Source organism: Drosophila tropicalis, unplaced genomic scaffold, assembly GCF_018151085.1.
Source record: "Drosophila tropicalis isolate 14030-0801.00 unplaced genomic scaffold, ASM1815108v1 contig_158, whole genome shotgun sequence".
In the NCBI taxonomy this organism is placed as follows: domain Eukaryota; kingdom Metazoa; phylum Arthropoda; class Insecta; order Diptera; family Drosophilidae; genus Drosophila; species Drosophila tropicalis.
Genome location: NW_027172602.1, coordinates 5,565,604 through 5,579,003, shown reverse-complemented (window position 1 = coordinate 5,579,003; position 13,400 = coordinate 5,565,604). Strand labels below are relative to the sequence as shown.

The 13,400-nt window shown below is 38.5% G+C and overlaps 4 protein-coding genes across 4 annotated transcripts; 1 reads left to right on the top strand and 3 right to left on the bottom strand.

Moving 5' to 3' along the window:
- Positions 1–12: 12 nt before the first annotated feature.
- On the bottom strand, positions 13–2,867 carry bbx (bobby sox). The gene is made up of 3 exons (XM_068303232.1): positions 2,059–2,867; positions 1,888–1,969; positions 13–1,828 (listed from the first exon to the last, which is right to left on the bottom strand). The coding sequence occupies exons 1-3, from the start codon at positions 2,865–2,867 to the stop codon at positions 650–652; spliced, it is 2,070 nt and encodes a 689-aa protein (XP_068159333.1). The 3' UTR covers positions 13–649.
- On the bottom strand, positions 2,694–9,143 carry waw (Translation factor waclaw). Its single transcript, XM_068303231.1, is given in 5 exon segments — positions 2,694–2,921; positions 6,705–6,797; positions 6,871–7,997; positions 7,999–8,478; positions 8,559–9,143. Coding segments are annotated over 3 exon segments (2,076 nt in total). The 5' UTR covers positions 9,087–9,143; the 3' UTR covers positions 2,694–2,921; positions 6,705–6,797; positions 6,871–6,929.
- Positions 9,144–9,198: 55 nt separating this feature from the next.
- On the top strand, positions 9,199–10,913 carry Swt1 (Swt1 RNA endoribonuclease). Its single transcript, XM_068303237.1, has 4 exons — positions 9,199–9,568; positions 9,629–9,907; positions 9,974–10,483; positions 10,551–10,913. Exons 1-4 carry the CDS (start codon positions 9,391–9,393, stop codon positions 10,763–10,765), a joined length of 1,182 nt encoding a protein of 393 aa, XP_068159338.1. The 5' UTR covers positions 9,199–9,390; the 3' UTR covers positions 10,766–10,913.
- A 60-nt stretch (positions 10,914–10,973) lies between these two features.
- On the bottom strand, positions 10,974–13,328 carry Ada3 (transcriptional adaptor 3). The gene is given in 2 exon segments (XM_068303236.1): positions 10,974–11,942; positions 11,945–13,328. Coding segments are annotated over 2 exon segments (1,632 nt in total). The 5' UTR covers positions 13,203–13,328; the 3' UTR covers positions 10,974–11,568.
- Between the last annotated feature and the right edge of the window lie 72 nt (positions 13,329–13,400).

The window sequence follows — 13,400 nt, the reverse complement described above, 5'->3', positions numbered from 1 at the left end:
AGTCTCACGTAATTAATGGATTTCCCGTAACTTTAATTTCAAATAAACAACGAATGCAATTTGACAGCATTTAGTTAATAGATGAGTGTCAATTGGGGGTTTTACATACATACATACGCCGAATGTCTATATTATTTCAGTTTAAACCTAGGCAAAGGATTCAATGAATTTCAAACCAAATATCTGTTGATTTTCAATCATGTATTTTTCCTTTTTTTTTTCTCTCATAAAACGTGTTTCGTTTGTGGATCTTTAACAAAAAAAAAAAAAAAATTTATATGTTTATAAAAACTAGACACATTTGCATACGATGTGTAATGTAATTATATGCTACACATTAGAAAATAATAATATTTAACAGTTAATAATAAGGCGTCCAGTTTTGGTTGATGGATAATTCATAATTTACGAACGCTACAGCAAAATAAACTTAACAACCAAGAATAAAAAAAAAGAAACTACATATTCATATGTATATAAAAAATAAAGAGGGGGAAAACTGATAGAACCTTCTTTCATATCATAACAAAAATATACATCATTTCTTTCTTATATAATTCTATTGACTAATTTAATTAAAGATCAACGAATGTCTGAATTGGCTCTTTCTCTATCACACAGTGACAGCAGTGGATGAGGGACAGCATAGTTAGAGACCTGTGGCAAAGCTGCTTTCCTGCTGATGATGATGTTCAGTGCGATTGGCTGCCACTTCGGCCAAGATGAGTAAATCTGAGGTAGAGGATGTCACATCATAGGCATTGGATCCCATAGTAGCTCCCACTTGGGATGACGATGAGGCTGAAGACAGCGGCGATGATGACGTAAATGATGATGAATTGTCCAGTGCCGGTGGCGTTTTGACTGCCTCCGTATGATTGAAATAATAGCAACCATTTATGGTTAACGGTAAAATTGAGGCCACCTCCTGTTCAATGGCACTGACATCTCGGCGTGTAATGCTCTCCTTACGTGCCTTTCGCTTTTGGCTACCCACAGCAGCGGCAGCCGCAGCAGCAGCTGGTGCTGTCAATCTACGCACTCCTCCAGCAGCACCACCACCACTTGCATTTTCATTTACATCATTTGCCTGATGGATTCCTCCTTCATTTCCCCCACTGCCACTACTACTATGCGAATTCCTGGATTTTTTAGTGCTAGTAAATTTCTTCTTCTTTTTGGTGCTACGTTTGCGCTGTAAATATATATCCAAACTGAGAGCTGGCAGCTCTTTGATCTTTTCCTCTAGATCAAAACCGCTGCTACTCGATTCCGAGGCACTTCTCAAGTGCTGCGAAGGCTTCTCGTGATCTTCCAAATGTGGTGCTTGTGCACCACCACTAGTGTTTCTCTTATTTTTCTTGGTTATGGCTGCGATTTGACCAGAATTCATCAATTCCTGATAGATTTTACCTTTGCAAGATCGTGTAGATTTCATCTTTTTAATAGGTGCCAATGTATCCTCTTCGCTGGAGTTGCTAGGTGAGGTTTCAGGATTTAAGGAAGTACGTTTTCTTCTATTTTGATTGGTGTTAGGCGGCATATGGGCACTAAAAAATTGACTGGTTTCACTCAATGCCTGCTGAAGGGCATCTTCTTTGTCCTGTTGCCCCTGGAGCAGAGAACTCAATTCACCCATTTGGTTCTCATCGGCGAGTTGAAAGTAATTGCTAGATGAGGCAGTTCCAGACGCAACATCCTCCCCTTCATGTTCTTTAAAATTTACGGACATTGCATTACTTGGCCGTGTGTTAAGTGTTCGTAACGGCGGTGCTGGCAGTTTGTACCACTTAAAATTTGGATTGGCATTAAAGAAAGCGTCTTTGTTCTGCAGAACATTAAAAATGAATTAAAAAATTGGTCTATTTTTAGAGCTGTAGAGCTTACCTGTTGTGCCAAATCAGTAAAACATTGTTTCTCTTGATCATCTAGAGCTGCCCACCAGTCACCGAGTATCTTCGTTATAGCTCTTTAAAAACAAAGAGTTAAATAAAAAGGAGAAAAGAAAGGGAAAGAATGAATCTCTCTTTCGTGTCATGGATAAGAGAAAATGCTTACCTATTTTCGAGCGTTTTGTAACGCTCTTTGACAATGGCACGGTGCCGTTTACAAAATATAAGAAATGCATTCATTGGCCTACGAGCATGATGCTCGGGCGTAATAATATCGGAAGTGTTATCATGTTCATTCGTGGATGATAATGCCAATGATTGATCTTGTTGTTTTTGTTGTTGTGCCCGGCATCGAGTGTATTCCTGTTCTCCCTCAATCTGTTCACATTCCTGATGTTGCACTGTAACCACATCAACTGGATCCTCAGTATCTTCCCTTTGAATGCGAGTTATTTTTAAATTGTTAAAATGAGTTTCCGTCTCCGCACCCTCATCGTCTACATCCTCATCATCTACATCCTCATCATCGTCCTCATCATCATCTATGTCGCTGCAAAAATCCTGCAGCTTGGCATAATTATGAACATCCTCAATTCGACGAAAGGCATTTTCTTGGTCCTCAGTACGTTGCTGGGGCATTTCTGGTGTGGACTTTATAATGGTTGCTATTGTTTGTATGGATTTTAAATTGGATGTTATTTGGTTTTTTTTAAAGGCACTTTCAGATATTGCTTCGGGCTGTTGCTTTCTCTCTTTGGCATCAGCTGATAAGTTAAACCATTTCAAGTTGTGCTCTTCCAATTCCATTTCCACTTGTCCACCTCCATTTGTTGCTGCTTGAATTTTCAGCATTCCATTATTATTATTAGTGTTATTATTATTGTTGTTGTGTTCTGTTTTAAGGCCGCCATTGTTGTTGTTATTATAGGTAAAGTGCAATGCTGCCTGCTCACTTACACTAAAACCGTTAATCATTTTAAAGTTATTTTCGTTTTCCCTTTTCTCTCATAGAATAATAAACATTGTAGGCTGCAAAACAAAAAAAAAAAAAAAGGGGGGGGGAAACAATTAAACAAAAAACTATATTATGAATTTCACAAAATTTTGTTAATACGGACTTGCCAGTGCAAGTGAAATAAATTAAATGGCAACACTGCTTCTTTCTTGTTTTTTTTTTTTGTGCGAGAGTTGTTTACAAAATAAAATGACAAGCAAGACGAGACTAAGGAAGAAAGAGAGACAAGCTAAGAGCGAGAGAGTGAATAAATTGATATTGGCAACAGTGATGTCAACGTAAAGAAGTAAAAAGCTAATTAATTGTCTGATCGATCTACAGCAGCTACTGTTACGTACATGTTTTTAGACTGATGTTTTATTAATTTGTAAAAGGATCTTATTTATTAGTTTTTTTTGATTATAGTTTAGTTTTCATTAAAAAGCTTAATAAAACATCATGTTTAAGCATTTTTACTGGCCATTAAAAGCTAAGATTAGCTTGATAAACGGATAGACGCAACACTGGTGATATTCGCACACATATCAGCTGAGGGTGTTTGTGCGTCTATATAGTGTATGTGTGTGACGCGGTGGCAACTGAACTCTCCCGCAGTCGCCCCCCTCAGTCAACAACATTACACACATACACGAAGAAAATTAAAAATTTGTGTGTATTTTTTTATTATAACATTTTGTTGCTGAAACAATTTAAAATGAAACACCTTATGCTTGCCTCTCACTTTCTTCACTTTTGCTCTCACACAATACGTAAATAAGATATATGTACACATACATACATACATACGTAGCAATATATATACATACATATATACTATATATATTTATGAATACGATAAAACGCAAAAAATAAGTAAAATTGTTTGCAATGGTTATTTTGTGGTTGTTCCCGTTTTTATTTGAATTATTATTGTAATAATTGGCAACCCTGCACCGCGATCAGAGAGAACTGTTATTTATTATCTATTTCACCTGTTAATTAATAATAATAATAATTTCTGTTTATCACTGATTTTGTCTCCCTTTCTATGAGATTGCACAATTTAACAACAAAACAAATGTGAAATAAAATAAATATAGAAACAATATTTATGAAAATTTTCTTCACTTGCTGCTAACTCTGACTACGTGTACAGCTGAGCGGCTCCGTTCTCCTTCTCTGTCTCTCTCTCTCTCACGCGTTTTCTCACTTGTTTTTTGCAATTGCTTTGAACTTGATTGTGACTTTGTTGCTTTTGTTTAAATATATCTGCGGGTTGGGGATGATATGGGGTTGCCACCTAGTGCAAAAAAAACAATGCTTAACAGAAAACTGCAATCTAGCAGCAGCTGTCAGCTGTTAGTTACCGTTGCACACACGCACTCAAAACGATTACACACAGACACGGTCAAGGCCAAATTAGACATTAGAGGGTGACAGTGCCAAGGAAGATGGGGGGGGCTCATCATAACCTTCAAAATTACAATCTATAGAATAACACCAATGTCCGTTAAATTTTCTATTTTAAATAAATGTAAAAAAAAATTAATTAATTTTATACACGCACACACAAACAAACAAAACCAACAGAGAGAACTGCCATTCGTTCGCTCTATCTGCAACACACACAAACACACGTACTATACATAAGTATTTATGTATGTAGGTACAGTGGAACAGCTGATGACGTTTGTTGTTTTCTGCGCGCTGAATTATTTTCGTTTTTTGTTAAATGAAAAGTTGTAATTTTAATTCGTTGATTAATAAAGCTTTCGATTAAATTGATTAAATCAATTAATTTACTTTGATTATTTAAGGTATATCAATTGCTGGCGCTGTGGCTCCTGTTTTTTCCTTCTTTCCTTGCTTTTTAATTTAATTTCAATGTTGATGATGTCAAATGAGAATGAAAACTGACTGCTGCTGCTGCGGCAGCGGGCAACGACGACGACCGACGACAACGAACCAACGACCAACGACCGTTGAGCGAGAAACGAGATGCCATCGCACAGTGGGACTAGGACAAAAGCTTAAGAAATACAGCGCCGGAGATCCCAAAAATATACACAAAATGGATAATGCAGATTCCTAATCCATTAGCTTTAATCGGTTATCGAGTTAACAGCTCTATTTTCGCAAAATTCGGTTATTGACCCTGCCACATACTTATGTACATATGTATGTACATAAGTAGGCATGCTATGTATGTACATACATATAACATATGTATTTTAAATATACATATGTATATATCGCTTGCATATAATTAATTTAAAGGGTTTCAGTTTGGAAGATGAAATTGTTGATAATTTTTGTATACTATTTGTGCAAAAGCGATTATTATCCAATAAAAAAACACGTAAAGAATTACCTTTCACAGTTTTACGATAATGCACCTGATTCTATTTAATTTAAATTTAAAACTTTGTATTGCGATTACACTGTACGTGTATGTGAGTTCAATTGCGCACAGCAGCAGCAACAACAAAAAAATGTTTTTTATTTTATTGCTTTTTTTGCATTTTCGTTTTCATTTTGCTTTGCTGCTTTTGCAGTCTATTTGTTTTTTTTTTCATATGCTTTATGTTCCTGACCAACCAAACCACACTCTCTCAGTCTCTTTTTTTCTATCACTTTTTGTTTTACTCTCTCGCTCTGGTAGTCGCCCTCCCCCGTACTCAGCTGTTTTTTGTTGTTAGGGAGAAAATGCAGCTGATTTGTTTTTACCTTTCTTTAAGGAATCAATGGGAAATGGGCAACAAGTTGACAAGTTTCTTTGTATTTTGGCTTCTTTTGTTTAATTATTGCATAACGCAAAACATTTTTAACAGTTTTGCATGAACGGATTTAAGAATTGTTTGCATTTGCATTTTTGTTTTTAATGTTATTGTTTTTCAAGGTCACAAATACTCTGGCACAGGTTATGTGTGGTTCGTTCGTTCGTTTACTCCCCTTTATTTCCCCTCTCAATCACTCTCTCACTCATTCTCTCCCTTCCTCAACAAAAATTTAGCCGGGAGCGAGACACAAGCTAAACCAAAAAAGAACTAGAGCTATCACGTCAAAACACACACATACATAGACATGTACATACATACATATATGTATACGTACATATATATAAGTGGAGGAGACGTTTCGAAGTGGGAGGATACCCGTTATGGCACTATTCTTCTCTCTCTTTCACCCACCGCCTCTCTTCAGAGACCCAGTCACAGTTTTCAGGGTCAGGGAAATTCGATTTTTCTGACTCGCTCATCTGTTTGTGTATTTGGGGGAAGGACGGTGATAAACGGGGAACCACAAACAAAACTAGTTAGAAATTATACTGGAAGTCATTAAACCAAATCGAATTTGTTATGTATGTATGTATGTATGTATGTATGTACATACTTATTCAGATAATTTGCCACTTTATGTCTAATATCTAATGATAATAACAAAAAATCATTCACACAAACAGAGTTCTTGGACGATTTCCTAGTATTATAGTGCACTTTGTTTATAGTTGCACAATTGGTTTATTCCTTGACTCTATTTATATTATAGAGTATCACAAATTCAGCTAATCGGGTACTCGTTTCTTTTCATGCTAATGAACTGTTTTAGAGTACATACATATACATATTTCTATTTACACACATAAAAAGGGCTATCCATTGAACACGCCCATTTCCGCCCACACAACACATTTGTATGTACTATTATAATGATAATTTCTATTGACGTTTCAAGCCAAAAAAAAAAGAAATATGATAAGGCAATATTCTTTCTTTCTTTCAATAGAGGCCTTATCTTTAACGCCTTTCATGACTTACCAAAATTATATATAGTCGATCTCAGTCTTATAATAAGCGTTTGTTTCGCTTTCAAGAACCTCACTCTCATGGCTGGGGGTTCTATGTTTAGCACTTGAAAAAATTATGGAAAATGGTAAATTTAATATACATTTTGATTTTTTAGGGTTTTTTAACTGTTACTCACCTAATAAAGGTTGTGGTTGGAAGTTACAAAACATAAACTCAAACTCTCCTCCCGTTTCCTTAACGCTTTAGGACATTGATGAAGGTCTCATGTGGTACTCGTATGTTGGCAAACATTCGCATTTTTTTCTTGCCCTCCGCTTGTTGACGCAAAAGTTTCATGCGACGGGTTACATCGCCACCATAGAGCTTGGCGGTAACATCTTTGCGATATGCCTTGATCGTTTCACGGGCCAGTACTTTACTACCCACACAGGCCTGAATGGCTATTTGTACCATTTGCCTGGGTATTAAATCTTGCAATTTGTGAACCATTTGTCGGGCAATGCCCGTGGCCTTGGTGGCATGAACAATGCGGCAAAGCTCTTCAACAGGGCGACCATTTAGATGAATATCCAAGCGTACCAAATTTGTTAAATGATAGCCATGATCTTCATAACTAAAACTAGCATATCCTGAGCTTAGCGATTTGAGACGATCATGAAAATCTAAAATGATTTCACTCAGTGGTAGGACGTATGTCATTAAAATGCGCGTCTCATCAATATTAATGGAACTTTGCTGTACGCCACGACGATCAATACACAAGGCTATAATTTGACCCACATATTCGGAGGGTGTTATAATTGTGCCAATTACAAGGGGCTCATAGTATTCCTTTATATTGGAGGGCTCTGGAAACAGGGCAGCATTCGATATATCCAATGTGTTTTTGCCCATTTGTTTAATCATACGGGGATTATTAAGTACAATGCGATAAGTAACCGATGGAGCAGTTATAATGGGCTCAGCATTGTGCTCTTGTTCGAGTCGTTGACAAAATACTTCCATGTGCAGCAAGCCAAGGAAGCCCAGACGCCAACCCTGACCCAGTGCTGGGCTAGAGTCGACCATTAGCGTTACTGCCGAATCATTGAGAATCATTTTATCAATGGCACTGCGTAGGGCCACATGTTTTGATTGATCGACAGGAAATATACCAGCAAAAACTAATGGTTTTTGTGGCGTATAATTGCCCGCAGATTGAACAATTTGATTTTTCAAATAAATAGTATCGCCAATTATTGATTCTTTGCTATTACGCATATTACAGGCTATTAAACCAACTTGACCCGCTGATAAACTTTTTTACCTCACATTCCTTAGGCCTAAGAATGGATATAGTTTTTAGGGGATATATTTTTTTCGTGGCCATTGATTGTATCTCTTGACCCTGCTCTAGATGGCCATTAAGAATGTATATTAAATTTAAGGCGCCGCGATATTTATCAAACCAACTATCAAAGATTAAAGCGCGAAATTCTTGTTCACGTTGCACCTGTGGCGGTGGTATTGATTCAATCACACGATTTAGAACTTCTTTTATGCCAAGACCCAATTTGGCTGAAACTTGAAGCACTGTTTTTGGATCTATTTGAAATAGGAACTGCAGATCTTGAATGACTTTTTCGGGTTGGGCATGTTTAATGTCGATTTTGTTGAGAACCGGCACAACGATTAGATTCCTTTGCTTGGCCAAATGATAGTTGGCCACTGTTTGGGCCTGAACACCATGACAGGCATCGACCAAAAGGATCACACCATCACAGGCGGCCAGAGAGCGGGAAACCTAAAAAAAAGTTGACAAGAATTACATATGTACGTCTAATTAATTTTAAGAGATTTTGTAGGAGCTTAGATTCAATTTACCTCATTCGAGAAGTCCACATGACCTGGGGTATCAATAAGGTTGAGTAAATATGTCTCCTGATCTTTATATTTGTAAAATATCGATGCTGTCTGTGCCTTTACAGTTATGCCACGCTCTCGCTCCACTTGCAAATTGTCTAATACTTGATGTTGACCCTCTTGTTTGGTTATGGCTCCTGTTAGCTCAAGAATGCGGTCAGCCAGTGTGCTCTTGCCATGATCCACATGAGCGATTATGCTGAAATTGCGTATCCGCTCCACTGGTATCTGAGCAAACTCACGCAAAAGGGTATCCTGTGATTTGGTTGGCTCCAACTCGGATTCTGTGGCCGCCGAGTTGGAAGAAGAAGAAGCCTTGGCCCGGTAAAGACCACGAGGTTCGGGAACCCATCTAACTGCCAGATTCGGCCATGCTCCTGCAGCTTTTGACTGCAGGCGGAATCTTCGAGGGCAAGTGGCGTTGGCTATGGCCAGCCGGTGATATTGGATGCAGGTCCATGTCCATCGTGTGGAAATGGATTTGAACATGTTTGATAATCACATTTTTTTTTTTGTAGAGTTGCCATGGCTAACCCGAACAGAGTTGCCAGATGTTGCTTGGGAGTACTTAACGGCGGTAGAGGGTTGCCCATTTTTGCGGTTCGTTTACCAGCACTTGCAACATTGTTGCACATTTACCATTTAGTTTGAGCTACTAAACTAAGAATTTGCCTTAGCATTGGAAATTATTAGTTTATTTTTTAGTTCTTCGCATACGAGGCTATTCCGAGACTAAAACTACATACACTTTTGGAAAACAAAAGGTCACAATTGTAGAGTATGCTGCGCTCCAATGGATTCGTCATCAGATGAGGACCCTTACGCACAACTAACTGCACCACAAAAGCTTAAATTTAAGAAAAACGCATTCAAAGATGAGAAACAACAAAAACAACAGTCCGAATCAATAGTCACGGCAAGTAGCAGCAGCAGCAACAACTATAGAAGGCAGTGTAGGTCTAGCGACCGTGGTAAGTCCCGTTACTTTATCTTCAGCACGAAATCCTACCAGTTTGTCTTTTTTCCCACAGTGAGCGGCAGCAAGAATTTGGCCCAGGATCGTTTAAAACGTTTGCAAAGCCATTTAAAAGAAAAGGAACGGGGAAAAAGTGAAGCAGCAAATAACAAATCAACACGAAGTCACCATCATCATCAAAGAAGTTCAATTTCCAGCCGATTAGCCAATACGAAGCCATCCAGAAACCTTAGATCCTCCATTCGCAATGCCTGGGAGAAACCTCAAGCCTTAATCGATGCCAGCAATCGCGTAAAGAAATCTAGCAGCAGTATTTCATCCTCTTCATCAAGTGGTAAGACAGAGCCTAATTTGTTTCCTCTTCTGTAGCATTTTCGCCACATTCCTTTTTGCCTTTTAGCCAATGAGCGTTTGCGTCAGTTGAGACTTGCATTGCAACAGCAACAACAACACCAGCAGCAGGGGCACCAGAAACAGAAGGAAGTGAAAGGAGAACACTTCAACAGGGAGACCAACAACAATAAAAACAAGTCACCTCAAAATGCCGCCCGAACTGAACCTGAAGTTGAACCCGAACCCATGGATTGGGAGGATGATGACGTTTCGATGGCCATACTTCAATCACTGCAACGTGAACCGGGTGAACAAGATTTACCCGCACGTCGTTTAGATCATATGTATTTCATTCTTGACACAAATGTTCTTATACATAATTTGTCCTTTGTCAAAGATTTACCCAAACTGGTGCTGAATGGATTAGCTGGCAGTATGATCTTTATACCGTATATAGTCATCAAGGAATTAGATAGGCTCAAGGCCAAACATAGTGATAGCGAGATAAATCGTGTGGCCGCAATACGTGCCATTCACTTTTTGAACGCCAAATTCGATGAGAGTCGGGATATACAAGGTAGAAAATTGGCTTCCCACGGGGAAAAAAACATATTCGAGTGATAATTTTTAATATTCTATTGCAGCTCAATCGGCTTTAGATGAGGCAGATCATTTAATTGATGTCGATACGGCGGACGATAGCATTTTAAACTGTTGTCTTCAGCTTAAAGAGCAGGTGCCAAACTCTATGCTTCTCACCAATGATAATAATTTGCGTTTAAAGGCCAATGCCACGTCCATCCGGGTCTCATGCAAATCAGATTTAATGTCTGAATATCCCGATATTTTTGACACGTAGCCGCTTATGAAAAATTAATGAAATTACACTATGTCTGTGATAGGTTATATATTAAGTAAATGAAGTACAATATGTCTTTCAACATTGTATTAAACTACAATTTATACATTCATTTATGTCTATAAAAGCATAAAAAGAAAAAAAAATCACCATGAAATGTTCAATGAATTAATTTTTGTAAGCAATGAAGCTACATTTTTAAACTATGTATAAGTAAAAAATTGTTTGTTTTATTTTGTCGTTTCTTCCAATCATGATTCATTATGGTAAATAATGGATTTCTATATGCTGAAACTAGGTATTTTAAATGTACTTTCTTTTCTTTTAATCACAACGTTTTTCTTTCACAAATTCGAAAGAATGTTATTGAAAGTCAGTGGAATTTTTGTTTTCTTTGGATATAATTAAAGCCCAAGAGACGCTTATCGGTAGAGCAAAGCAAATATGTATATACATATAAGTATACATAGGTATATACATACATACATACATAATGAGTTTCCGGCTAAGAAGTTGTAGTCTACAAAGAACATCAAAGTGTTGTTAGCGTTCTTGGTGTTAAGTTGAGTTTGAAGACAAGAAAAGCAGGTTGGTTTTTTAATTTGTTGTTTTTTCTTTTTCTTTTGTTTTTATACTAATTACATTTGTATGTACTTTTTGAGTTTTTTTTGTAGTGTGTGTGTGTGTGTGATGACGAAGAAGGAGCAAAAGTATTTAAATCATTTCAATTCAATTTTTGTTTGTTTTTTCACTGCCCGATGCATGGTTATTAGCTGCAACCATGACCAGGCGAGGCTCCTGTCCTACATTTTGGATTCCACTGTGGAACCGCTAGGATTTATTGGATGCATTTGCTCCAATTGCACAGCCAATTGACGCTGTTCGTTGGTTAAGCGTAAGATTTCCTGTTTCTCCTCCAACGAATGTCCTTTGCGTTTAGAACGATATTGCAGCATACGTTTATAGCACTCGAGAATTTCTTGATCGACAAAATCCAATTTACGTTTCAATTCAATACGTTTAATCTCTTCGCTGGCTGCTTGACGTAGACGTTTCAGTTCTTCGCTATTGAAATGGGAAATTGTTGATATTTCCGCTGTGACACGCTTGATTTCCAATAGTACCTCATCTACGTCATCTGGTTCGGCAGATTCGATGAGACCGGTATTGATAAGCTCTTTTTCAAACGCTGTTCAATGCCCAGGCCATGTTTGAGCATTGCTAGAGATCGGAAATTTCCTGCATTAGGAGCAACACCACCACCAACACCACCTCCTGCATTATTCTCATTGCTGTTGCTAGTGGTGCTTGCTGTGGTGCTGGTTGTATTTGAACTGGCATTGCTGTAATCTCCGACTGCCGCCTGCTCGCTGGGAAGCGTTAATAATGATTCTTCCATTAGAGCTGATACTAGACGTTGTGTTAACGGTCCTGTTATGCTCTCCTCCATAAGGGATTCACCTTTTTTCAGCATATTTGCGGCGTTACCTTGTCCTTTAATTCGACTGCCACCTGGTTGCAAGGACTTCATGTCCTCCTGTGACCAAAGGGTGGAATAGTGTGGTCCCAAAGTTGGTATTGGAGGCACTAATGGTCCTCGATATTGCTCGAGTAGATCATCAATTAAACGCAAATCTTCATGAGTCAAGGGCATACAATATGGTTCCACTGATAGCCAAAATTTATTGGGCATATCATTTTTGGGTAAGGCCACTTTGGGTGGCAAATTGTTGCTTGAAGTGGCAGGTGGCGGATAATCCAAACTATCATCTGTTTGTCCATACATTGGACTGTTCTTCGACAACTTCACGATGCCAACCGCTGCTGCTGATGCTGCTTGTTGTTTGTTTATAATTGTCATTGATGAATGCTTTTTTCGTACTCCAGTTGGCTCTTCCCTTTTTCTTTTTGCACCTATGGAAGAGGCGGTGGAATGGCTAACATTGCCATTACCGATTAAATTTGCACCACTTGCTCCAATAGCATTAAGTCCAGGCGGTGAACCACCCGGTAAACGTTCCAACTTTCTACGCTTCTCATCCTTATCCAGATTCTCGTATTCCGCCTTTAATACGCGACTCCTTAAGGCTACATTGGACAACATGAGTTCCAATTCTAATTGCACCGCATCCAAATCTTCGGCAGCCAAAGGCTCATCCAAACTGCGCTGGAGGGCAGCTGCTAGAGTGGGCAACTGTTTTGGTACATCTCGTGCGCGTATAAAGGGTATGGTAACGCCACTGGGTGTCGTAAAGTTGTCATTATCTGCGCCAGAGCCTCCTGCTCCCAGTGAGGCAGCTCCAGATTTGCCGCCACCAGCTCCAGCTGATCCAGCCAACCCACCACCTCCACCTCCAGACATATTAAAAGATCCTCCTGCAGAGCCAGAGTTGCCGGCAAAGTGACTTAGTTTCACATTCTTCATGTTGGCACTCATCGTCCTCTCTTCGTCGTCCTCTTTTTTCTGTTGTTTTTCTTGAATTTGTTACACTTCTCCGAATTGTTTTTGTTAGCGTCGAAACAATGCACAAAGATCTCTGTTAACACTGACACATTTAACTCTTAACAGTTAGAGATGCGACTAAAAACTATCGCTGTTAGGAATCCATTAAAAATTAAACAATTCAAAACTTGC